The sequence below is a fragment of the Limanda limanda genome, chromosome 16 (genome assembly GCF_963576545.1).
Source record: "Limanda limanda chromosome 16, fLimLim1.1, whole genome shotgun sequence".
Lineage (NCBI taxonomy): Eukaryota > Metazoa > Chordata > Actinopteri > Pleuronectiformes > Pleuronectidae > Limanda > Limanda limanda.
Genome location: NC_083651.1, coordinates 10,102,492 through 10,128,097, shown reverse-complemented (window position 1 = coordinate 10,128,097; position 25,606 = coordinate 10,102,492). Strand labels below are relative to the sequence as shown.

At 39.6% G+C, this 25,606-nt stretch overlaps 1 protein-coding gene across 2 annotated transcripts; it reads left to right on the top strand.

Moving 5' to 3' along the window:
• Positions 1–2,833: 2,833 nt before the first annotated feature.
• On the top strand, positions 2,834–25,598 carry itga4 (integrin alpha 4). Of its 2 annotated transcripts, XM_061088715.1 has the most exons (30): positions 2,834–2,899; positions 2,988–3,208; positions 4,462–4,674; positions 5,411–5,529; positions 6,014–6,111; positions 7,002–7,134; positions 7,612–7,679; positions 8,016–8,148; positions 11,612–11,697; positions 11,790–11,852; positions 11,929–12,069; positions 12,370–12,478; positions 13,545–13,639; positions 14,083–14,173; positions 14,264–14,309; positions 14,528–14,682; positions 14,934–15,088; positions 15,179–15,331; positions 16,953–17,029; positions 17,744–17,885; positions 18,849–18,950; positions 19,279–19,355; positions 19,488–19,577; positions 19,953–20,040; positions 20,471–20,578; positions 21,361–21,486; positions 21,950–22,075; positions 22,183–22,281; positions 22,619–22,738; positions 23,070–25,598. In XM_061088715.1, the coding sequence occupies exons 3-30, from the start codon at positions 4,475–4,477 to the stop codon at positions 23,169–23,171; spliced, it is 3,102 nt and encodes a 1,033-aa protein (XP_060944698.1). In that variant the 5' UTR covers positions 2,834–2,899; positions 2,988–3,208; positions 4,462–4,474; the 3' UTR covers positions 23,172–25,598. The 2 variants fall into 2 exon arrangements, with proteins under 2 accessions (XP_060944698.1, XP_060944699.1); XM_061088716.1 differs by lacking the exon at positions 2,834–2,899 and having other exon boundaries at positions 2,937–3,208.
• Positions 25,599–25,606: the final 8 nt, after the last annotated feature.

The window sequence follows — 25,606 nt, the reverse complement described above, 5'->3', positions numbered from 1 at the left end:
TGAGTCACAAGTTTGAATCACAAGAAGTGGTTTTTCTCTGGAATTTATTTTAGTGAATATTTTCTTTAGAACAGCAGGATGAATCAGTTGATTATCTAAAGACCAGTACGGTAAATCTGACATGGCAATAGAATACTGTATGTATCTGCATATCTCTCTGTAATCGTGTGTGATCTCATCCAACTGTGGAGCTTTTATTTTGTTTCTCTGGTAACAAAGAAAATAACACAAGTAACAAACATCACCAGTGCATGTGTGAGAGTGGGTAAAGAGGCGCCTGGAGCTAAATGCTGCTGCCAGTTTTTTGTACAACCTTTATTTAATTATGCAGCTTTATTGAGATCAATATCTCTCTTGCAAGAGACATCTGAGGACAGCAGATGAAAAGAAACAAAGCCAAACAAAAAATTAAACATACACACAATCCGTGTAGTCCGATATAATAAAAGCAGATCTAAAGTCTCTAAAAGACATTAACAGATCTTACGTAGTTAACAGTTTACACGTGGAATGAGACATGCACGTTTTAAAATCCTCAGAAGTTCATCCCAAGTTTGAAGTGCATTGATTTGCATGATGACTTTGCATTTAGTTTGTTTTGTGTTTTGCTGATTCATGCCAAACTAATTTTAATCTGAACACAAGCGGAATTATACTTTTTACTGGCAGTGTGCGACAAGTGGGACTTCAGCTGAGAAGACTGTTAGTGGTCACACAGCACTGGAAGTACTGGAATTATACTTTCAACACATATAAAGAAGACTAAAAAGCTTGTGTCATGGTTCCTAGATCTTCTAATGAAGTAATGATTGAGTATTTTTTACTAAAGCAGACACATTATCTTCAAAATATAATCGTATTAGTATAAGAATGTCACATGTACAATACTGTATATTGTTTTTATTGGTGGAATTGTTGATTTTCCTGTTTATTTTCTGTTGATAGCAGATATGGGGTCAACAGCAGCATTAGAAAAGTGATATATTTAAGCAAAGTTATTTTGTATCATTCCTCCTTGAGAGTGATACCACATTCTTATCCTGTTTTGGATTTTCTCACAAAACAGTCTCCAGAGAGATTCCTCAGAATGATTAACAACAACAAATAAAAAACGTCTACTAGCTACTTGTTTGGACAGGTCTGCTCAGGTCTGTTTGGATCCATTAATACAAATAAATCCTTGTTTTAATACCAAAGCCACTTTGCATTGTTGCTGACCATTTGCATCATTGTATGGACTTAATTTACCATCTGTTAATAAGATAAGATAAGATAAGGTAAGATAAAACTTTATTGATCCACACACCAGGGAAACTTACTTGCTACAGCAGGTCAGAATGAGGTTGACAAGAGAATGAGGAAATAAAATAATATCCTGAGTATGTACACACGGGATATTTGTACAGGCAAGTAAAATAATCTGATTTGTACATTAGATAAAACGTAATGGATTATTCTAACATGGTAAGTTGGTAGAAACTAGTTTAATGAAAATGAGTTAGCTTTACTACAATGACGTCCACAGTCACTATATTTGAATCCAGTATAAAACCCTTGTGACGTGCGATAAACCATATGCCTTCTCACATATATGTGACTATTACTGGCAATACCACTAACATGCCAATTTGTTGTGGCTGCTCTCTTCATCTTTAAATGTGGATACACCTCAATATTTATGTAGCACCTTCTTTACTCATGAATGTTGTAAATGGTGTTATTTTGTTGATGTGCTCTGTTCCACTTCTATCCATCCTTGGAAAAGAATCCCTCTCACTTGCATCTCTCTACATTCCTTTTTACTTCTTGTGGAACTATTTTTATGGTGGTTCTTCCCTCGCTCCATTCGAGGGTTAAGAACAGAAGATGTTGCACCTTGTTAAACCATATGAGGTCAATTGTAACTCGTGATTATGGGCTACATAAATCAGATCTGATTGATTTAATGTGGTACAGGAGTAGACAAACAGCTTTAAAACATGGAGCTAACAAATCCACAGAAACTATGTGATGCGAAAAGGCCCATTGTGTAAAATGTAGGTGAAAGGGATCTATTGACAGAAATTTAAATCGAAAATAATCCTTGTGATGTTTTCACAAGTGTGTTTCATCTAAATTATACAAATTGTTGTTTTATTTACCCTAGAATGGGCCCTTTATATTGAAATTCTTGAAATGCCACCATGTTTCCTGTAGCAGCCCAGACTGTACAGACTAAACACCTTTTGAGTTTTTATGAAAACTGAAAGTTACCACAGGTTCTCTTTCATGTTTGGAAGGGGAGGATGAGGTGAAGGGTGTTCCGCTGCAACAAGCACCTTCACCACTTTTTGTCACTAAATTACTAAACACTGCAACTTTAATGTCAACATGGGGGAGTATTTGATGAACATTTTCAAACATCTCAATGAACTGAGGATTGTGATGTTTCTAACAGTGCTGTGGAGAGCAGTCGATGTGTATTTGTGAGTTCCAGCTTTCAGACATTACAATAAGATTAGAGCAACGGACTTCATTCACACCGTTGTGATAACTGACGAGGAGGAAACACCCTGAGCCACACACACACACACACACACACACACACACACACACACACACACACACACACACACACAGACACACGTTGTCAAACGTCACATCTGGGGACATTGCACACACACTCATTTCCGGCAGACTCATGCAAAACCAACAAACCCTGAACTAAACTACTGAAACAAGAGTTAGGTTTGAGGTAACTGTTGACATGGATTTATAGAACGAACTGGTTTAGATGTCCCCTAAGGTCCATGACACACACACACACACACACACACACACACACACACACACACACACACACACACACACACATACACACACAGGCACAGGGAGGGAGGATCTCTTTGCGCGCTCTCTTGTGAGTTTCATTGACTTCATCCTGAAGTTCAGCTTCTCTCACTTTTCTCCTCAGTGTTTTATGTTTCATTTATTTTTATCACTTTTAGTTTCATCCTTTTCTCCGCGTATCGGTCACCGGATGTGGAAGGATTACGGGGCGAGGATCAACAGGAGGTTTGAAGGAGACTCGCCGGGAGAGGAGAGGAGTCACCGGACACTTCTGAGACAAACCCCCGCTCTCTCCGTCATGTCTGCCCGGTGCTGACTCCACATCTGCTCGGTACCGACCGGATCCTCCGTTTGACCCGGGATATCTGCGCTGTGAACGGTACCGTCAACTCTCCGTTAGTCCAAGTGTGTGGATGAAAAGTGATCAGTCATAGAAACACTACAAATATTATTTAAACTCTTCAAAGTTAGACCGTCAGTGTAACTTTCAGACATAATCATTTATTGATTATTTCAAGTAAATCATAATTCATCATAAACACTTTACTTCATCTCATCAGAGTTTCACTAGTTAAAATGCTGTAATGATCTTTTTTTTTTAAACAGGGCCGTAGGTAAAAACAAGGGGGCCCTGGAAAGATTTGATGCTGCCAGTGGGCCCCTCTAACTGAAACTGTCTGATTTCACGTCAGTTAAAGTATATTTTTGAGCAAAAATAGTATTTGTCATACATTGTTTGTGAGTTGAATAGTTGGTAGTTCTTTTAAACTTTGAGTCAAACAAGACAAAACATTGAGTTAATTCATTGTGAGCGCAATTTTCCACCGTTTACCATGTTACATTGACTAATCCATTAGTTAGTTTGTAATGAAAAGCAATGTTGGATGTTGTAGATTAATTAGTCTACAAGTTAGGATTCCCCTTTTTGATTTTTGATAGTAGTTTGGTGAAATGTTAAAATGTTATTTTCACTAATTTAAATAAAGTAGTTTAAAGAGACCATGTTGATCTTTTGATAAACCTTTATCCCTGAACTTTTGATTTTTCACTCGCGTGATGATAACAACCAGAACTCACTTTGTACTACCTTTCAAGCTGAAAGTGATTCTAAAAATAGTTCAGAGAAAATTAAACTGAGCAGAAACCTCAAACAAATTTCATAACAATACATTCATAAAACTAAAAGTTTATAATTTAGCACTTAAGAAGTATTGTTTTTGGACTGAGACATGCTCGATGTTTGCTAAGCTAACTGGCTGCTGACAGCATGTTCAAATACAGACAAGATACAGATAACATCAGTCTTTACGTATAACTGTTAAAATAAATGTCTTAACTCTGTGTCCAATGCTATTAATCTATGAGTCTTATACTAATTTACAAATTGTTACATCTGTAATAATCTGCCTTGTCTTATTTCTGCTCTTTTACCCTGAATGAAATACTTTATAGACTATTTATACTCCACCTGACCCCAAATCCGTCCTGGTTGTGTGTATTTGTAAACTGTAAGATCTCCACTGGAGGTTTCTATAAAGTTATGTGGGTTTGAACAACATGAGTTTGTAGAGATGGAAATGATTGTTGTATATATGTACATTTCTAATTGGGTTCTCTCTGGTGTCCCTGCAGTTTGTCCTCCATCATGTATCCCTCCGCTGTCGGTGTGTGTGCGCGCTGCAGTCTGTTCCTGGTCCTGGTTCAGGTCCTGGTCCAGTTCCTGGTGCTGGTCTGTCCTGCTGCAGGATACAGTTTGGATCAGGAGCACAGTCTGGAGTTCAGCGGTCCCGCCTCCTCCATGTTTGGATACTCAGTCCTGCTGCATCGCCATAAAACTCACAAATGGTCAGTTTCCATGCTCTTCATCTGATATTGATCTGTGATCGTTCCTCTAGTGATCTTCTGTTGACCTACTATTGATCCTTTGGTGTCCTCCTACTGGTCTTTTATTGTACAAGTTTTCCTTGTTTTCCTCATATCGCTTTACAATTATACTGCTGTTCATCCTCTATTGATCTTGTATTGTATCATGATCATCTATCGATCTACTATTGACCTTTTTTGAACTGCCATTGATCTTCTGTTGATTCGATGGCAGGTGGTTGTTTTCCATAAAGTTATACAGACATGTCGTTATTTTCAACTTGAATGAATATGTGTTGGGTTATGTTTTATTAAACATCTGGAAGTCTGGGCATGATGACCTCAGCGATGGAAATCACCAATTACTGCTCCTGTCGCCATCTTAGAATTTAACACACACATGGCTAAACTACATTTCAAAGCATTATGGGTTTTCATGATATGGATGATGAATCTCCTCAGTCATGAACTTTGACCATAGTAATGACTCCTGCCGTCATAGAGCTGTAGGGAACTATAAATCTTAATTTAATTATCTAAGGACGCGTCATTTTGTGTGTGTGTGTGCGTGTGTGTGTGTGTGTGTGCATGCTAATTGCCCAGTTCTTTTCAGTGACAGAAGCTCTTTGATGCTTCACACACAGATGCCATTTAGACACTGAACAGACACAGTGTAACTCTCTCTCCCTCTCTTTCTCTCTTTCTCTCTCTCTCTCAGGTTAGTGGTTGGCGCTCCAGTAGCCAACTTATCCTCCAATCCGACGGTTAAATCTCCAGGAGCCATTTTCCGCTGCAACATCACTTCAAAGACGCAGCACTGCGAACACATGCATGCCGGTGTGTTTCTATCTAAATTGTGAAAACCTTTTAATTTGAATTTAAAAGACTATGGTTCCATTCACACCGACTTAAGTTCTGCACCATCATTAATTTGAATGGAGCCAAAACACCTCTAACATGAATGCTGCCTTTCAGCTGTTTAGCTTGCAGATGTCATGTCCTGGATCCGCCCCCAAAATGTACTTGGTTCTTTCCTGACCCATAGCACATCCTTCCACCAAGTTTTGTGCAAATCTGTTCAGTTGTCTTTATGTCTACTTGTTTCCAAACAAACAAAACTAGGTCCGTGTTGGAGATAACAAAATATAGCAAATAAATCATGACATACGTGAAGCAGGTAACCTCTGAGAAAACAGTGGAAGGCTTAACATCTCATCTGAAATTAAAATGAATCCATGAAACAAACAGTAATCAGACATGTTCGGTTATGTTTTTTCAACTTGTTGAGGTTTAACGTGGGCTCTTTAACTCGTGTGTGCAGATGTGTCGAGCTGTGGGAAGACGTGTGAAGCAGAAAGTGATCACCAGTGGCTGGGAGTCAGTCTGTCCAGACAGCCCGGAGACAATGGACACGTCCTGGTAACTCACACACCTTCTGCCGCTCTCTCTCTCTCTCACACACACACACACACACACAAACACACACACACACACACACATGCACACACAAACACACACACACACACACACACCTCCTTGGATGACAATGAACTGTCATTAACTGAATGTCATCACCACCGTGTGAAGGCTTCAGCACCACAAGGTTAACACACAGAAAGAGAGTAAACGTTTATCTATCATCACTTTCTTAAGAACTATGTCATACATTTCTCTATAAATATCAAATTGAGGTTATTATTAATTTATATAAATTAATTACAATATATCACCAGTTTATCTTGACCTTTTCAGTGACTAATCAGTTTTAGTTTAATCTTCTGTGATAGAAACTCATCATTTAGTTATTTAGTCTCTAAAATATAACAAAGCACATAGTTTAATCAAGGGGCAGAAGTTAAAAATCCTTCATCAGAGAGGCCACGTGATTAAAAACATGAAGAACATGTACTGATCATACAATTTAAAAGTCTACAAAAGTTAAGAAATTAATAAAGGCTTTGTACTTTGATGAGGCTGATTTTATTTTAGGGGATTTATCTTTGCATTCTTATGTATGAATCATGAGCACAAAGGTGATGTTGAAGACTTCCAGGAACTTTTAACTTAGTGACTATGCAAACACTTTCATTACAGCATCAACTGTTTCCTCACAAATCATCTCGGAGTGAAACATTTTACTGCAGCACTAAAATAAAAAAACAACAGAGCTGGTTATGTTCACAGATTCTGTCACAGTGTCATGGGAATAACAACACTTCTGCTAACGTGTGATTGTGTTACGGACACTAATGAGCCCATGTCACATGCTGTTTGTGTGTCGCATCCTGTGTGTGTGTGTGTGTGTTTAGGCATGTGCTCACCGCTGGAAGAACGTCTTCTACTCGAAGAAGGACAGTCAGAACAACAAGCTGCCTAACGGAGTGTGTTATCGCTATGGCAGCGACCTGAGACGTGGTCAGCCCATGATCCCCTGCTATAGAGGTACACACACGTCAAGTGTTACAGGCTTGTTTTGTGGTTTCCAAATGATTTCTGAAAGGATGTGTTTGTTGTTCTCCCAATTTCAGCGTATTTGTGGGAATTTAACGCATATATTCGTTTTTTGAAATGCTTGGTACATGGCCTACATAGATTTTTTGTTATTATTGTTAACACAAGACAGATTTATATGTCATATCACATATTTCCTCGTACATCATACTACAGGAGAGATCATAAATTACAGTTTTCTTCCATTCTAATCCACCAGGGAAATTCTAAAAGCCATTTTGTTGAAAGTGACAACATTCTCACTTTTTAAATTTTGGCATAATCTCTTGTTCTTACTACTTTCATGTGTGCGAGCGTAGCAGCATTTGTTCAGCTGCAGGAGGAAATCGTTCGTTTTTTATCTTCAGATAAGTTTGTTAACCTTCACCTCCCAACGTGTCTGTTTGCCTGCGTCTCTGTCTGTTGCAGACCACCAGAGGAAGTTCGGGGAGGATTACGGGTCATGTCAGGCTGGTATCTCCAATTTCCTGACAGAGGTCAGCAACACACAGTCAACACACTATTTTAAAATCCTGTTTGTCTTCACTGCTTCCACTAGCAGACTGAAGATGTTCCGTCACTATCATGTACAAGAAGTTTTTAAAAGAGTCCTTGTTCTCCTTAATGCTCTTGACACATAGAAAGGAATTATTTCCATTTAAGAAAAGAGAACAAGACCTGACAGTTTTCTGTGTGTTAAAACGACCAACTATTTCGATTTTAAAGCAGCAAATCTAACAGAAACTATGATAGTGTAATGTTTACAGATGTATAGACCTTGAATAGAAATATGTGGAACTTTACATCACAGAACTCTGAAATCTGTCTCTCAGGATCTGATCATCATGGGGGCTCCAGGGACGTCTTATTGGACGGGTTCAGTTCTGGTCTTCAACACGTCCAGTCGAGGGATGTCAGTGTACCTCGATGATGAGGCTGGAACAGTCAGCTTCGGAAGCTACCTGGGTAGATAACACATCTCCTACTATATACTATTGATTTACTGTAACACTGGATCTATGTGACATGATATTTGTCACTTGGTGCACAAGATGAAGAAATGCTACAATTGGAAATCAACGACGACTAGAAAAGTTTAGTGCTATCAATGAATCTCATCTCATATGCCGCATTTTTTAGAACTTATTTTGCGTTCAAGACTTATTGACAAACGCATGCACAAGAGTCACTCACCACCAATTCTCTCTGGTGAGTCATTGATAAAGTTATAAAATCGGAATTAACAGAAGGACGAGTTTAGGATTTTTCTGCCTCTTCTATTAAGCCCAACGTTTCTTTCAGTTCTTGCAGAAGCATAAACTGTGGCTGGGTCTGTTTTTTATTTCCAGTGTTCTGTTATGCTGTAGCCCAGGGGCTTTATTAAAATCAACGAGGAGGTGTTATCAGTTATCTTTTTAATTTTAGGATTCTTTAGGACTCTTTAGTTTGGTTCATGTCCAATCTGCTAACATGGAGGAAGCTTTTATGATCTATACAGCCAGCCACCAGGGGTTGATCAAGAGGCTTTGTCTTCTCCGTCATGTCAGAAATTGACAGCAAATGCAAACCATTTTGCTTAAATCAGGGGTGTCCAAACTTTTTATCCCGAGGGCCACATACAGAAAAAAATACGAAGGTCTGGGCCACTCACGCCGCCACGCCCCCCTGCCCTGGAGCGGACTGATGACAATCACGTCGCTCAGGGCGGGGTGGGGGGGGTGGCGTAACGGTGTTAACTGAGAAGTACAATACAGTGGGCCATAGTCCATTACATTACATTTAGCTGACGGTTTTATCCAAAGCTACTTATATTAAGTGCATTCAAGGGTACCCGAGGGTACAAACCCAGAACAACAAGAATCAAGAAAGTACAATTTCTTCAAAAATAGAGCAAAACTACAATAAGTGTGTATAAGTAAGTACCTTTTAAGTGCTACTTAATTGTTAGTTTAAAAAAAAAAATAATAATAATAATTTTTTTTTTTTTAATTTTTTGAGGCGGGCCAATTTAAAATGGATGGCGGGCCGTAGTTTGGACACCCCTGGCTTAAATCCATTAAGTGAATGTGTTTGCCTTTGTGATTAAATGGTGATCTGTTAGATTTGCTATTGCTAAACAAGTATTGTTATATGCAGCACCATTTGTTTTTTACATGGATCAATAGTAAAGAGGACACAGCCACAGTAAGCTGCTTAAATGTAGATCTCATCAATGTAAATGTCTTTTACTCTGACATGCTGAGCTGTGAAAAACCATTTGCAGTTTGCCAGCATGACTTTAATTACAGCGATCGCATACGGCTCCGCTCCCCATGATTATTCCCGCCTCATATTGAAAAACAACTCACGGATTAATGTCGCCGAAGCTTAACGAGTACTTTTTTTTTTTTTTTTGCTTGGATGATGTGGAGCTAGAACAGTCAATGTGTCATGAGCAAATGGTGAAATTTTAATTAAATCAAATAATTTAATCATTTTAATATGTTAATCCATCTATCCATACTCTGCTGCGTATAATCATTCATTCATTCATTTAATCAATTATATCGTAGGAATTATTGAAATATACCCCTGAGAAGCACTTAAAAACAACTTGAAAATAATGAATTATTAGAGACTTTGTTGTCTCTGCCGGTTTTCATTGTATTTTAAAGGGGATATCTAATTGAATTGTATGTGTTATATCAGTTTTCTTCGATTGCATAAACACTAAAATCAAAAGTATTACACAATTATCAAAACCTTACACTCAAGGAGCAAAACATCGGCCCAGATTTGCACCACTATAAGCACAATGTCTACTTCACACTTTTTGCAAACCTTCCACACAGTGATTTGTAAAACACTAAACACACTTGTATACATTCGACACAGAAGTATATCAATATATCAATGTCACTTGCTTGCAATTCCAAAGCACTGACTGTCAAATGAGCCTATTGATTCAACACAGCCATCAGGTGCGCAAACCCATGACTGCTTAATTGTTTACACAACAATCAGGTTTAAGCACAATAAAAATGAAGCGGTTGAGTTCCCCTGACTTCAACCAAAATGGAAGGAGTCAGTAAGAAGACCAAGAGTTAGGGTGAGAGAGGGAATCCACGGAGGAGGAGAAGGAGGAAGAGGAAAAGGGGGAGGCCGTGCCAGAGGTAGATGCCGAGGGGGAGGTAGAGGAAGATGAAGACCTGAAGCAGGAGGAGAACGTGCTCAAAGAATAAGAAGACCAAATTTATCAAATGAAATTTGCACAACACTAGTTGACCATGTCGTGAACCACAGATTGACGCCGAGGGAGGCTGGACTAAGAGTTCAGCCAAATCTTAGCAGATATACAGTGGCATCTGTCATTGTAACCTGTACTGGATACAGAGTTTTCTGTTTGTCTGATATAAATCTTACAGTGTTATGCACACTACTGTAGTAGCATGAAAACTGGGAGATGTTTTGTTGTGATTCTCCATGTTGACATGTCTGATTTGGGCATATGGAGAGAAATCAATTCTATTTTCATCAGTCTGCAGCATTGGTCTTGTGTAGTGTTTGGTGAATTGATTGTATATTTGCACTTATTCTGTGTACTTCACTTACAGTACTGTAATCACTAAGAAGTAGAATTGCTAAAGGTGTGTTAGGTTAGCCACAGCAGTGTGTAACTGGCTCAAACTGAATTAGGCAATATGAAACGTTTCATATGGGAACCAATCTGTTTTTTTTATAAACTTGTTTATAGTTTTTACAAGAATGTTTCATTTTACAAAGGATCTTAGGTGCTCTGCTAATTGGGTGTGTCGTTGTGCTAATTGTGTGTAGTGTTTTGAAAAACCGGGCCCTGTTTTCAAAATCGTGCTTAAGCAAACGAGAAAAATTGTAAAAGGTCTTAATAGGTTTTAAATTTAGCTGAAATTGTGCACAGACCCTCAAAACCTGATGTAAAGAGGCAGGTTGATGAACAGGAAGCTGAGCAGAGAGGTGTGGTGTACTGTTATGACTGTTGGTAGAGAACCACCGCAATTTACACAAACCGACTTTCTCTGATACCCACAGACACACACACACCCACATTGCACAGACTTCGATCCATTTCCTGGCAGCTTACCTCAGTCATAACAATAACAACTACACATTAAACCAAGGCTTTAACCAAGCACCCAGTTGCCCACACAACACAAGTCAATAATACTGAAAAACTGTTTTAATCTTTGTCAACGGGGGCATTTTATATGTAAACTCTTAATCTGAAAAGTAACTAGTACTGTGTTAGTGTCAAAGAATTCCAGTCCCAAGCAATCTGAACAGTAGTGGATTAGGAGTAGAAAGCATCATAGAAAGATAATTATCAAATAAAGTACTTTGAAATATCAGTACTTGAGGACTTAGTTACTTTCCACCAATGATTAAGGCTGAATTTGGACACTGTGCTCTGCAGGTTACGCTGTTGGAGCTGGTCACTTCTTGAGTCCTGCTACACTGGAGGTGGTGGGTGGAGCTCCGCAATATAACCAGAGAGGAAAGGTAGGAGCTGTTTACCTGCACATCTGTTTACTGACTGTACCCTAAGTCTGTTTTTACTAGTGTGTCTGTGTGTGTGTGTTGGTGGGTTGCAGGTCTTCATCCTCACCATAGACAACAGTTTGCTGAAGGTCGTCTCTGAAGTGTCTGGAAAAGAGGTAAGTAGCCACTTAGCATCCTCCATTCAAACAGCAGATGACTTTGTACTTACCTTGTGTGTCTTTGTGTGTGTAGCTGGGATCGTACTTTGGCTCCAGTTTGTGTGCGGTGGATCTGAACGCTGATGGTTTGTCAGATCTGTTGGTCGGCGCTCCCTTGGCAACTGGGGCCGCCAGGGAGGAGGGGCGAGTGCACGTGTACATAAACCAGGGAAAGGTGAGCACACGCACACACACGTACACACACATGTACACACACACACACACACACACACACACACACACACACACACACACACACACACACACACACAAAAAGAAACACACAAAAACATTGTCTTGTTCCAGCTTCTGAACTGTGAGTTGATGCTTTACTTTGTCACACATCTTAATAAATTGAGTTTATAGATAAATAATTGATGAATTGACAGAATAATATGATTATTTATCCTCAATGAAAATAATAAACAGTCAGCTGCAGCACTAAACCATTTCATTCTCACTGACCTGCTCTTAGGCGGAGATGTTGGAGGCGGAGTTTCAGCTGACTGGCAGTGATGCCTATGCCGCTCGGTTTGGAGAGACCATCGCTGACCTTGGAGACCTGGATGACGATGGTTACCATGGTAATAACCACACCTGCATGCCCTGACCTATAATTTTTTATTTTGGTTAAACCATTAAAATTAATAATATTAATATGACTTTTGCTAATTCCAGTGCTAATACCATTACTGATGCTACTGCTAACAATGCTGCAAATACTACTCTTAATACTACCACTATTTGTGCGACTATTACTGCTGAAAGTAAATACAAAATATATACTATAAAACTATGACTGTTTCTCCTGCTCTATAAACTGGTCATGTATTTTAATGGAGCACAACCCACCCAACACCAACGGTAGCTGCCACTTGGTGATAATTAAGAGATATGACTCGAACACAACGCCCTCACACACAAACAGACCCCTCACCATCTGTGGTGTGTATATGTGTGTGTGTGTGTGTGTGGTGTGCTGTGAGGGGTGGAGTGTGTTATTAAGTTCATTAAAACTGTAATGACAAACTCTTGCTGTATTTAACTGGACCCTGAACCTGCCTTCTAATCTGCCACAGTTAGATAAAAGACGTGTGTGTGTGTGTGTGTTCCGGTAGCTTGCTGTTTGTAGAAAAAAAACATTTCCTTTCAGGACTTCACATCTTCAAAAGACTCAGGTTAAACATTAAAGGACCATTCTGCTGTTTTCCCATACTCTGACAACTTTCATCCTGCTTAACATTTTCCAACTGTTTTAGAAATGTGGATGTTTTAGGTCCAAAGGCCGACGCAACACACACGTTACCCCCTTAGGCCGACATTTGGAAGATTTTCCATAAAGTCATACCGATGCCTAATTAGCACATTTCATCCTGTTTATTTGTTTATGAGCCAAAAAGTAAAACATTATGACCAAGTGCTTTTACAACCTTATTAAAAATATAGAGGAAGGTGGGAAAAAATTGACTTTGATTAATCTAAGAATCAAGTCTGGAAAGATACATAAACTAATGACCCCCTGGAAGGAAGGAAATCAACTTGTAGGTGAAAGTGCAAGGTTAGGCTGATGTCATGGTTGAGACAGCAAGAGTCTTTGTGACGACAATAATATTAACATGTGTGTGTGTGTGTGTCTGTGTGTGTGTGTAGATGTGGCAATCGGTGCCCCACATGAAGATGACCTGAAAGGAGCTGTCTACATCTATAATGGCAGAAAGGAGGGAATCTCACCAACTCCATCTCAGGTACAAGCGCTAACAGCAATACAGAGAATTTGGAAGTGACATAAAAGCAGTAACAGTAGGAAATATTATAGTTTATTGTAGGTCTTACTGTAATTTTAGAAGAGAAATAATCATAAATCAGCATATCTGAGAAGCTGAAACTATTCTTTTTTGACAGTAAAAAATATTGAAATGATTATTCGGTGATCAAAGTAGTTGTTAATTATTTGTGAAAATCGGTCACTTCGTAATCAAGCTAATTTTATATATTTCTTTTTTACATTGTAAATTCTTTACATGTTTTATATGCAGTTTTTTAATGAACATAGGGAAGTAAAACATGTAGTCAATTCCCTTTGAAACATATTGGAGTAGAAACATAAATTACAATGAAATGGAAATACTCGAGTAAAGGTACTTATTTGCACTGTAATTTCCACAACTCTGTATGTGTATATCGTCAGAGAATTACTGGATCCACCCTGGGTCGTGACCTCAGGATGTTCGGCCAGTCGCTCAGCTCTGGCATTGACATTGATGATAATGGCTACCATGGTAAACCTCATTGTTACTATAATCACTTCTTGTGTCCCAACATATGCCTTATTTCTCTGCATTAACCCAGGTTAAACTCTCTCTGTGCAGATGTGGCGGTCGGTGCGTTCCTCTCGGACTCAGCTGTGGTTCTCAGGTAAGCCCTCACAAGACCTAAAAGTGTAATTCTGTCTTAATTGAGGTTTTAGCTGGTTGGAAGAAGCAGAATATCAATGTTTTATGCTTCTATTAAGATTGATATCATATGAAATCATCTACTGTTTTCAATCTGTATAAGAAAATTCAACTGACTGAATTTCCGTCCAGTCACAATATGCCGTTATCATTTCTCTGAACGTGTCCTTTTTGTTGTAGGACCCGTCCAGTGATTCAGGTGAAGGCGTCTCTGACGCTGCCTGAGCAGATTGACCAGCAGGTGGCGCTGTGCAGAGAACACAACACTCCAACTGTCTGCTTCAATGTCACCGTCTGCTTCAGTGTCAGGTCCAGACATTTCAAAGGAGACATAGGTAAAATGAGTGTGTGAGACTGATATTTGAACAAACCCGCAAATGTTTTAGATTAAAGGTAAAACTCAATTGACCTGCAATTCTTAGTATTAATTAAAAACAAAGGGTTATTTATCTAATTTCTAAATGGATATTTAAGGTATTGTTTAGAAAAAATAATAAATAACTGTACTTACTGTACACGACCCATAATCACTAGAGAGGAGGGTATTTGATTTACCTATTTCTTATTGTTCTTCTCCCCTTTTCAGATCTTCAGTATAATTTGACCTCTGACCTCCTCCATAAACCATCCTTCCCTCATCGTTTCTATTTCCATGGTAACGGGTCGTCCAACAGCACTAGTGGTAATGTGAAAGCCCGACGCGGCCACCTTACGTGTACAACACACGTGGCATACCAAAGGGTAACACACATGCAAAAAACATACATGCAATATTGTCATAAAAGCATGTCAATGACTGACAACAACGTTTACCTTTTCTTTCTCTTACAGAAAGACGTGAGGGACATTTTTACTCCGGTCCAGTTTGAAGTTTCCTACGGTCTCCAAAAACAAAGCACCCACAGAGCCTCCTCCAAAACCTTCCCTCCTTTAAAACCCATTCTGCAGCAGGGCACAGGACACCAGAACACCATCAACAACCAGGTACTAACCAGTGCTAAGCCCAACCAGAATACCATCACCAACCAGATACTAACCAGTGCTAACTCCAACCAGAACACCATCACCAACCAGATACTAACCAGTGCTAACCCCAAGCAGAACACCATCACCAACCAGGTACTAACCAGTGCTAACCCCAACCAGAACACCATCCCCAACCAGATACTAACCAGTGCTAACCCCAACCAGAACACCATCACCAACCAGATACTAACCAGTGCTAACCCCAACCAGAACACCATCAACAACCAGGTACTAACCAATGCTAACCCCAACCAGAACACCATCAACAACCAGGTACTAACCAGTATTAACAACAACCAGAACACCATCACCAACCAGGTACTAACCAGTACTAACACCAACCAGAACACCATCACCAACCAGGTACTAACCAGTGCTAAAATCAACCAGAGCACTATCACCTACCAGTACTATCACCAACCAGGAACTAACCAGTACTAACACCAACCAGAACACCATCACCAACCAGGTAGCCTACTAACACCAACCTGAAAACCCTCCCCAACCAGATACTAACCAGTGCTAACACCAACCTGATCACCATCACCAACCAGATACTAACCAGTACTAACACCAACCAGAACACCATCACCAACCAGGTACTAACTAAAGCAAACCAGAACACTATCACCAACCAGGAACTGAGCAGTGCTCACACCATCCCGAACACCATCACCAACCAGATACTAACCAGTACTAACACCAACCAGAACACCATCCCCAACCAGGTGCTAACCAGTACTAAAACCATCCAGAACACTATCACCAACCAGGAACTGAGCAGCGCTAACACCAACCAGACCACCATCACCAACCAGTACTAACCAGTGCTAACACCAACCAGAACACCATCACCAACCAGATACTCACCAGTACTAACACCAACCAGAACAGTATCACCAACCAGGTACTAACCAGTACTAACACCAACCAAGTACTAACCAGTACTAACACCAACCAGTGACTAACCAGTGCTTATACCAACCAGATCACCAGTACTAACACCAACTAGGTACTGAGCAGTGCTAACACCAACCAGGTAACAGCTAGTGTTAAAACCATCCGGTCCTGGTTAGCATAACAACTAAAACATCTTATCAGAAAAATGACAAATCCTCTTGAATCGTTTGAAGATTATTTCCACGATTGACTAACGGGACATAGAGGCTCTCCGACCTGAACAACTCCCTTTAAACTGAGAATAATGTGACAACACTGTGAAACCTGTCTGTTCATTTCCAGACAGACCTTATTTTTTTCCAACGAAAGGAAGCATGAAATCTGACGCCCGCTCTTCCACACAAAATGATAAGCCCTTCCTGCTAATCCAGATGTGTTTACAGCTGCAGCACATTAGCCGTCATTAGTCTTCTCATCCTGTGTCCACGTCACGTCCCACTGACTCACCGACACAGAGCAGGACGAGTGCAGGAATGTACAGCTAGAGTCATCAGGACATTGTTAATCAGCTGTGGGACCTAGGTCAGGGGTCAGAGGAGTCTTGTGTAATGTTATTATTATAAAGATTATTATTGATGACACTGAATCGGATAACTCCTTGCGTCTTTCTCTCTGTCAGACTTGGTTTGCCCGTTCCTGTTCTCTGGTGAACTGTTCGACCAACATGCAGCTGTCGGCCGAACTGGTGCTGCCACAGTAAGAAAACAACCATACACACACACACACAGACACAAACACACACACACACACACACACACACACACACACACACACACACACACACACACACACACACATACACACACACATACATAAACAGCAAAAAGTATTACACAGAGAGGAAACAGGAGCTATATTGTATTTTGTTTTACTCAGTTAGGACAGAAGTCGCACAAAATTAATATTTATGATCAATTTTGTCTCAAATTCTGTTAACGCAAGGCGGGCTTCTCTGAAAATAACACACAACGTGGAGGTTATTTCTCTCACGCAGGCTAACACATGATGCTAGTTAGCTGCTGACTAATTTAGAACATCAGTCTGCAGAGATGCTTCTATCTCGGCCTGAGCTGGACCACGTTGTTACTGTGCTCTCTCAAAACACTCCCATATGACTGGTTGCAAATATTCCAGCCCAGTGACGTCTTAGATCCTGTGATGTGATCGCTAAAGCTCGACTTATATACATTTATAAAAATTGGCAATGATTCCTAAGTTGTTAATCAAACCTTTATGACAAAACCATAATTTGTTTTTATTATATATAAATAAAGAGAAAACTTAAATAAAACCAAATATATAGAAACAAACCTTATGTCTATATCTCAGCCCTGTTTTTTGTCGTAAGTCGGGAGCAGCTTCACGTTCATTGGTTGTGACTGTAACGTCAGTGATGTTGTGTGTCCTCAGTCAGCAGCAGTACTTTGCTCTCGGCTCTGGACAGACCATCATGTTGAAAACCTCGATGGTGAACTCCGGAGACGACGCCTTCCTGCCACGACTGATGCTGTATTTCCCAAACAACATCCACTACATTAAAGTTCTGCAGAACGTGAGTTTACCTTGTGATGATTGGGCAGTCTAAGGAAACTGACATATGAAAAATGTATCCACTAACCACCAATGACATATTATTTAAAACGCAGTCACTGTGAAATTCACTGATAAAGACGTTGTTTTTATACTTTAGTGTATGTTCTGCTCCAGTCTATGTTTCACAATAAAAGCCACCTTGTGTTTCTGCAGTTGGATGCTTTTTAATGTGAAGCAGCAGCAGCTTGAAATATTTGTTCAACATCAGCAGTTCGGTAATGCAGCTCTGACAGGGAGCTCTGTTGGAGAGTCAACAAGGGACAAAGATGTTGATATCAATCAGATAGAACTATGCTGGATTAAATGCAGAACTGTTTTCTGTGAATACATTGTGCATGAGAATGTTGTTTGAATCCAGGGTGGGAAAACCATACCCTGTGTCCAGGGCTTTCGGAGTCTGCGATAGTGATCCACATTATCGAGGTCCTGCTAAAACATGCGCTCGACCAATCGTGTGTCAGTCTCAGCTGTCAATCAATACATGTCAGCCTGTTGTAGCATAAAAATCCAATAAAACCATTAAAACCAAACTTAGCTGAAATATGAACACTTGAACATTCGTCAATGTGATTAGAACAACCTAAGATGAGAGAAATCATCTTTAAGAAACATTTGTTTAAGGTGTATTCTGACTTCATAGTTTGGTCCACTTCCCATCTGCCATTACAGAGGATGTAGCGTTTGGGATCTTAACTGTAGCCAGCCACCAGGGGGCGGTAAAGATGATTTGCATTCAATTTGGGGGGGAAATGTGGCAAATTAGTGTTTGTCATACAGGACTAACTATCAAAACTCACCTGACTAATTCTAATCAAAAACTGTCTTTTATTTATTTAAAATCATTGTATTATAACTTATAGCAACACAAATGACTAATGAATGAACTCCTGAAATAACTGCCTGTGTGTATGTGTGTGTGCAGCAGGACAACCTGGTCAGCTGTGATGTCACCGAGGAAATCAACAGTACAATGGTGCTGGTCGACTGCAGCATCACCAGCCTCCAGCTCCCAGCACAAAGCCAGGTTAGTCTCAGCCAATCACAGAGCACCTACAGCCCTGCCAACATCTGTGTGAAGCTGAACTTAAACATAGTCTCTCTATCTACGGCTAATCTGTTCCAGTTCTCCAGCTTTTGTTTCGTCAGCAGATATTCGCTCGGTCTTTTGTCTCTGTTTTTTTCTGAGTTCATATCATGAAAGTGTTGAAATATCAGAGTTCCAACAGAGCAGCAGTTTTAACTTGGAATTACCTTCAACATGTTAAAGCTTTTATATCAATATCAGGGGAGAACATCCTGTATTTGTTGGTCATGAAAATCTTTTAAAATCACTGACGTCCTGTTTCTTGTAGCTAAATATCAACTTCCTGTTGGACGTGAGCCAGAACAGCACGTCCGGTGATATCGACATCCATGTCAACACCAGCAGGTACACACACACTCACACATACCGATTATCTCTTTAAGTCACATTTAGTTTGTTGGAATAAGGCAGAGAGAAATGATTCAATCCATTTGTTAAAGTTCATTGATCGTTTGTTTTTTAACGTTTTCTCTTCAGTGATAACTATGAGAGGGCGGAGTATCTCCATGACAACTCCCTCAGTCTCCTCCTTCCTCTTAAATATGGAGTCAACCTCAACATCCACGGGTGAGTCGGCTCGCATTACTATTTCAAAATGAACTGTTAATAATAATCTCTATATTGTTGGGCGACTAGACACACATCTAAAAGTAGTAGTAGTTCTACCTCAGACATTATTTCTGTAAAAACGGACAAGAATTTTGCCTTATCTCACAAACTCCTGGATCTGACCCTGAAACCAGATCAGCACCAAAAACGAATGGATTCACCCCAGGCCCTTCACCAAACTCTGCATAAATAATTCAGTACTTTCCTTTTGTGTAATCAGAAACAATCAGAATTTGCTCTCTGATAAAAGTGCCTATTAAGTAGATTGTAGGACAAGCTGGAAATGCTGATGCTCCTGTTCTAATGCATTTCTGTTGAACTGTCTGTTTGCAGTTTTGTGACTCCCACATATTTTGTGTTTGGAGATGAAGACTTGACTCCAGTCAACTGCTACTCTGAAACGTTCAACTACACATACAAGGTATGGTTCTGGGGTTTCTTCATATGTGTGTAAAAGTGAATTCTGAACTCAACATAAACACATATTTTTAGATTCGTTGTTACTTAAACTTAGAAGATAAAAATATTTCCACTGTCCATCATTAATAAACGTTCATAAACCTACTTGTAGAAAATATGTTCATCATATCTCCAGAACTTCTTAATATCTTAGTTAAGTTTTCCTCAGTATAAAATGAAGTCAACAATAGTACATTCATCGGTGCAAATAGTAATATAATTAGATTATATTTATATTGTCATATACTTGCTTTTACTGCTAATTTGGCCAAAATGTAAACAAATATCGACCACATAGGCTGAAGTTGTAGCTAAGTCACAGTGTCTGTGGCAACAACATATTTCCTGATCTATACTGATCTCTTCCGGTATGTGTTATTCTGTGTCTGCAGGTTTTAAACTCTGGACCCAGCAGGTCGATAGATACCGTGGTTGAGATTGCGTTACCGAAGATTCTCACACCGTGGCGACACAGACTGCTGCAGGTGATCAACGTGCAGGTACGTGCAGTGACAGAACCATCAGCAGCAGCAGGAGTACTAGAAGAAGCAGAGATATCACAGACAGTATAACATCTAGTTGTATATTACTCACTAGTTTGTGAATTTCAAATGCTGGTGTTTGTGTTGACCACTTGCCGCCATTTCATCTTCATTTAATGAATATTTTGAGAGACTCCACTCAGAGAAGTAAATTGATCAGCTTAGACCTGAAATCTAAAAGAGAAAATGGAGATTTTACAATTCACCTGCCAAGAATCAGAATTTGCTTTGCAGCCGCATCTAGTGACCAACTTTTAATACCAAGCGACAGTGAGAGTCAACAGTAGATGGATGTTTCTGTACCTGCTTCACCAGCAGATGTCAGGCTTCACCATGGATGCTTTTTTCAACCCCTCTCTTATGTTATGAACATGTTGTCTTTCTTTACTCTTAACAAAAGGAGGCAAAGATTTCAAATGTCTGGAAACTAGCAGTTTTGTGCAAAAGCTTTGTGTCGATAAAAGAGGTAAAAACAAAAAAAGGGAACATTTGAATCGGCGGCTAAATCCCCAAAATAAAATACTTCTAAAAATGTTTTGTTTCAGAAGTATTTGGGGAGATATTACATTGGCTTTAACACGCAGCCATGGTGGTTGCTGATTTGGTCACAGTGGCAGTGTTAGTAATGGTAGGAGAGGTGGTAGAAGTAGCTGTATAAGTAAAGTAGATATTGTTGTAAACCTTAGTGGTACAACAGTGGGTAATATTCATTTGTTTGTATTACTTCTCTGTCTCTACAGTCGTCTCATGGAGTGTGTTCCATCAGTGACACGACTGTTTCAGTCATCGAGGACTGTGACGTTCCTCAGGCTTCTTTCATCAAACAACTCATCTTCTTCTTCTCTTCCACCTCCACCCGCAGACTGGTAAACACACACACACACACACACACACACACACACACACACACACACACACACACACACACACACACACGCACACACACACACACACACACACACACACACACACACACACACACATCCTCACAATGCAGAAATGTCGTCACTACTATTATTTGAAACCGAAATAGGTCCTCGCAAAGATAGCAACTATACAATTCAATGTAGCACTGCAAATTAATATTCTCAGATTTACATCATGCTGTGTTTGCCTGATACATAAAAAAAAGCCATCCTTCCAGCAATCATTGCTGAAAGGAACAGCCAATCAGAGCGCTCTAAATGCTGTTGCCGCAAGGGGTTGTTAGGGGTGGAACTGAAAATAAATTTAGTTTCTTTTAATTTTAGATTAATATTATACAAGATAAAAGGGTTGCAATAATATCTGCACAATCGTTATGGTGATACATCTTATGTGTGTGTGTAGTTCTGTGGTCGTGGTGATGAGCTGTGTGAGCGACTGGTGTGTCGTCTTGGTAACCTGGAGGCAGGAAGAGATGCCACAATCCAACTGGAGACAAGACTGAACCCTGCTGTGTTGCTGCAAGCTCCGGTAACACACACACACACACACACCCTGAAATAGAATAGGGAAGAACACCAATCAAACCGGAACATGATATCAAAACCGTTATCTTATTGTGACATGTTATGTCTCAGGGTCGTCATGGTATCATGAAGTTGGAAAGCACAGCGATGATGTCATCTCCCAAAGAAGATCCTCACACCATCCTCATCCAGAAACAACCTGCAGTACAGGTAGGACACTCTGCAGCCAATCACAGCCTCAGTACAATCAAAACAAAGGTTTAACGGCAACAACACAAGTTCATCTGTGTGTTCGCACTTCATCATCATCGTCATCAAAGTTTCATCCTGGAAGTAAATTTCAATTTCTGTACTCTACAACAAAAACTGACCAACTACCCGGGGACAGTAACATTAACTAAGTACTCTGCTCTAGTACAATATACTAGTACAACTTATTATGAATATACAGTTGTGGTGGTTGAATGTAAACAAGGTAATCCCACTAAACTGCTGTGTATTCTAATAATATTTTATTGTTGGTATATTGTGTGTTGTACATTTCTAGGTGGTGGTTGAAGCTCTTTTTACCCAGAAACCCACAAGGACAGTGAAGGTCTTCATCATAGTGGTCAGTCTAGTTTTGGGTCTGATGATACTGGCTGCTCTCATCTGGTGTCTCTGGAAGGTAAATATATATTTGCGATTTATTTTCTAAATGAATATACATAAGATTTTTGGCATGTACTGCAAATTAACTTTACATATCGTCATGGACAGCAGTAATGACAACATCAACCATGCTGATATATGAGACTTAGCACTTCTGTGTACTCAACGACAGATACTGCATTATAACTATAAATATTTAAAACATATCACAATATCATGTTGTGTTACTTATAGATTCCAGTATACTGCAGAATAATGTCTACAGTAAACTTCAGTGTACTGCAGTACAGCTGTCGTAGTAGTGGCACTTGCTTCATGTTGTGACTGGACGTCTCTTTGTCTCTCAGGCTGGTTTCTTTAAGAGGAACCTGCACAAGAAGGAGGAGGAGTTCAGGAGACACAGCTGGGACTACGTTCCTAAGAGCAGCGACAGAGAGAGCTTTTCATAACCCCAGCTCTCGTGACCTTTGACCTCTGACTGTTGGGTGGAGCTCACATTGTGACTGTGGGACATCAGCAGCCAATGAAATGTGTCCGGACTGCGTGAGAAGTCAGAGCCAGCTGATGGAGACTTCCTGACGTCTGATTGTGACCTTTAAATTATTTTGCCTTAAAAAAGAGACTTGTTTAAATAGAGGATTATTGAAAAAGGGAAGTGAAGCTGCAACATTCAAATCTGGACCAGTTACAGGATCGTTACCAGTGAGTGTAACACCTTCATCGATGGCCTCCATTTAGACTCTGTTACCTGGAAATGGACCAAAAGGACACTTCCTTTACTCTCAGGGGATTGAAGCGTGGCCTCTGATTGGCTCATAACTCTCTGGAAGGGCCTCACTTTCTATACAGTATTTTTATTCACCTGCTGACCAACGCTTACTGCACTCTTGTCACACATGATGTCGTCCAGACAGAGGACGTCATTGTCGGCAGCCGCGAAACAACCTGTTTTTGTGAAGAGAATAGTCAGCGCTGCCGATTTTTAAGAATATTTTTAGACCTTTATTAGACAGAGACAGTGAAGAGGAGTGAGTGAGAGGACGGAGGGGAAGGACATGCTCCGGTCGGACTCCTCCACATGAATGCAGTCTAACTATTCAGATCTCAGGCTGCAGATTTAACAGACAGTAAATACCAGAACCTGTGGCATTTGTTTGTTTGAGTGTCTTGTCACAGCAGCATCTTAACTAAAATGTCACATTCAGTTGATTTCCTTATGCAAATTCATGTTTAGAAAATGAGAATTTGTAGCTTTGAACAACAGTGATCCTTCATTACACTTCTGGCCTTTCAGGGAGTCGTTGGCTGAACTGAAGCTTATAAGTTGTGTTGCACCACATGTTTTTTTATTTAACACCTTTTTTGATAAAGCTTGGCTCAAAAGTGAGCTGCAGAACATCATGAGACAGAGCTTGACAACCTTAATCATCTATTTCCTCCTTCGTGGACAATCGAGATGATTACTGACAGTTGAGGCTATTCTCCCCTTTACTAATAGAAACTAGTAAGAAGCTCAGAAAGCTCGGGTCGCTGCTGGCTGGTTTCCATTTGGCTGACTTGGCTCCTAACGTTTAATATGACCAGAGATACACAGCACTGGTTGTCAGGGCAAACTGAAAGAGCAGATGGACACGAGGAAACAACGATAACAGCTGTAAATTATCTGAATAAAATCTATAGTTGTATCTAGTTTGTAAAAGTACAGTTACATCTGACATCTTTTCGAGCATCAGGATATTTTAGGATTAATAATAGTTATCACATTTTTCCTTGATAAAATAGTAAAATGAAAATAAAAACATTTGGTTTTATATTCAGCATACACAATATTTTTCATTCTATGGTTAAACAGCTGTCATTCCTGTTTCCAAAGATATTCTACCTAATGTAATACAGTTGATATTATATTATTATTATTATTAATGGTATTGTTTCCATAAAAGCCCCAAATGATCAGATAAGATAAAAATTAAAGTCTGTAAAATTGTCCCTTATAAAAATGTATAGGATAAAGGATATGGCTGGTTGTGTTCATCGACAGGAACCTGATCTATTTCCAGGTCAAAGGATGAAAAATGGGAGAAAACATTCTTAGCAGAATGTAAAACACAAACCCCCCAAAAAAGTCTAGGTGAATTTCTGCTTCCGGTCTCTGGTGTGAACGAGCCTTAACACCTCCAGTCTGATTTCACTGTTGTAACTGTGATCTGCTTGTTTTCCACTGACTGATCAATTCAGGGAAATAATCCTGTGCAAAACAAACCAGAAAACAATGTACTGCCAGGTTGGACTGACGTGAGAATGATTGTCTGTTTCCTTTACGCAAACCTTCGAGAAACATATCAAGTGACATCAAGTCCAGCTTGAATACTTTTTGCTGTTTGACTTCAGTGACATGTTTTTATCTTCTTTATTTGCTGAGTGTCTCTACATGCCCACATGACTGGGAGATCGATAATAATACATTTATTTATTAAGCGATTCTTAAGGTGCTCTGATATTCTTCAAACGACACATCAGTGAAAAAATAACTGAGAGAGGTGGGTGATGTCAGAAGAGGTGGTTCAGGTAAACACATTGAGCCACAGGATTAAATCCTAGACGACTACTTGCAAATCTGCTTTTGAAAAATGTTTGAGTTATTAAAAGTATTAAAAAGTTTGTTTTAACTGTCAGTGCTCTGTGAATACAGACGGTTAAAACAGCTGCTTCCTCGCTTCTGTTTATCTGCTCAGTACAAAAGCACATCACACAGAAATGTCTTTAATGTTTTATTATTGTGTTTTTGTATATGTCAAGTTGTTCTGCACTGGAGAGTCTCACTGTTTTTATCAACACATCTATTAAAAAGAAAAAACGATTTTCTATTTAAGCAACAACTTGT

Excerpts from the sequence above, each read along its gene's own strand:
- itga4 (XM_061088715.1), top strand. The coding sequence starts at position 4,475 with ATGTATCCCTCCGCTGTCGGTGTGTGTGCGCGCTGCAGTCTGTTCCTG. Across the intron at positions 7,680-8,015 it reads TCTCCAATTTCCTGACAGAG|GATCTGATCATCATGGGGGC; the intron begins GTCAGCAACACA and ends TCTGTCTCTCAG. Across the intron at positions 21,487-21,949 it reads CCACCTCCACCCGCAGACTG|TTCTGTGGTCGTGGTGATGA; the intron begins GTAAACACACAC and ends GTGTGTGTGTAG.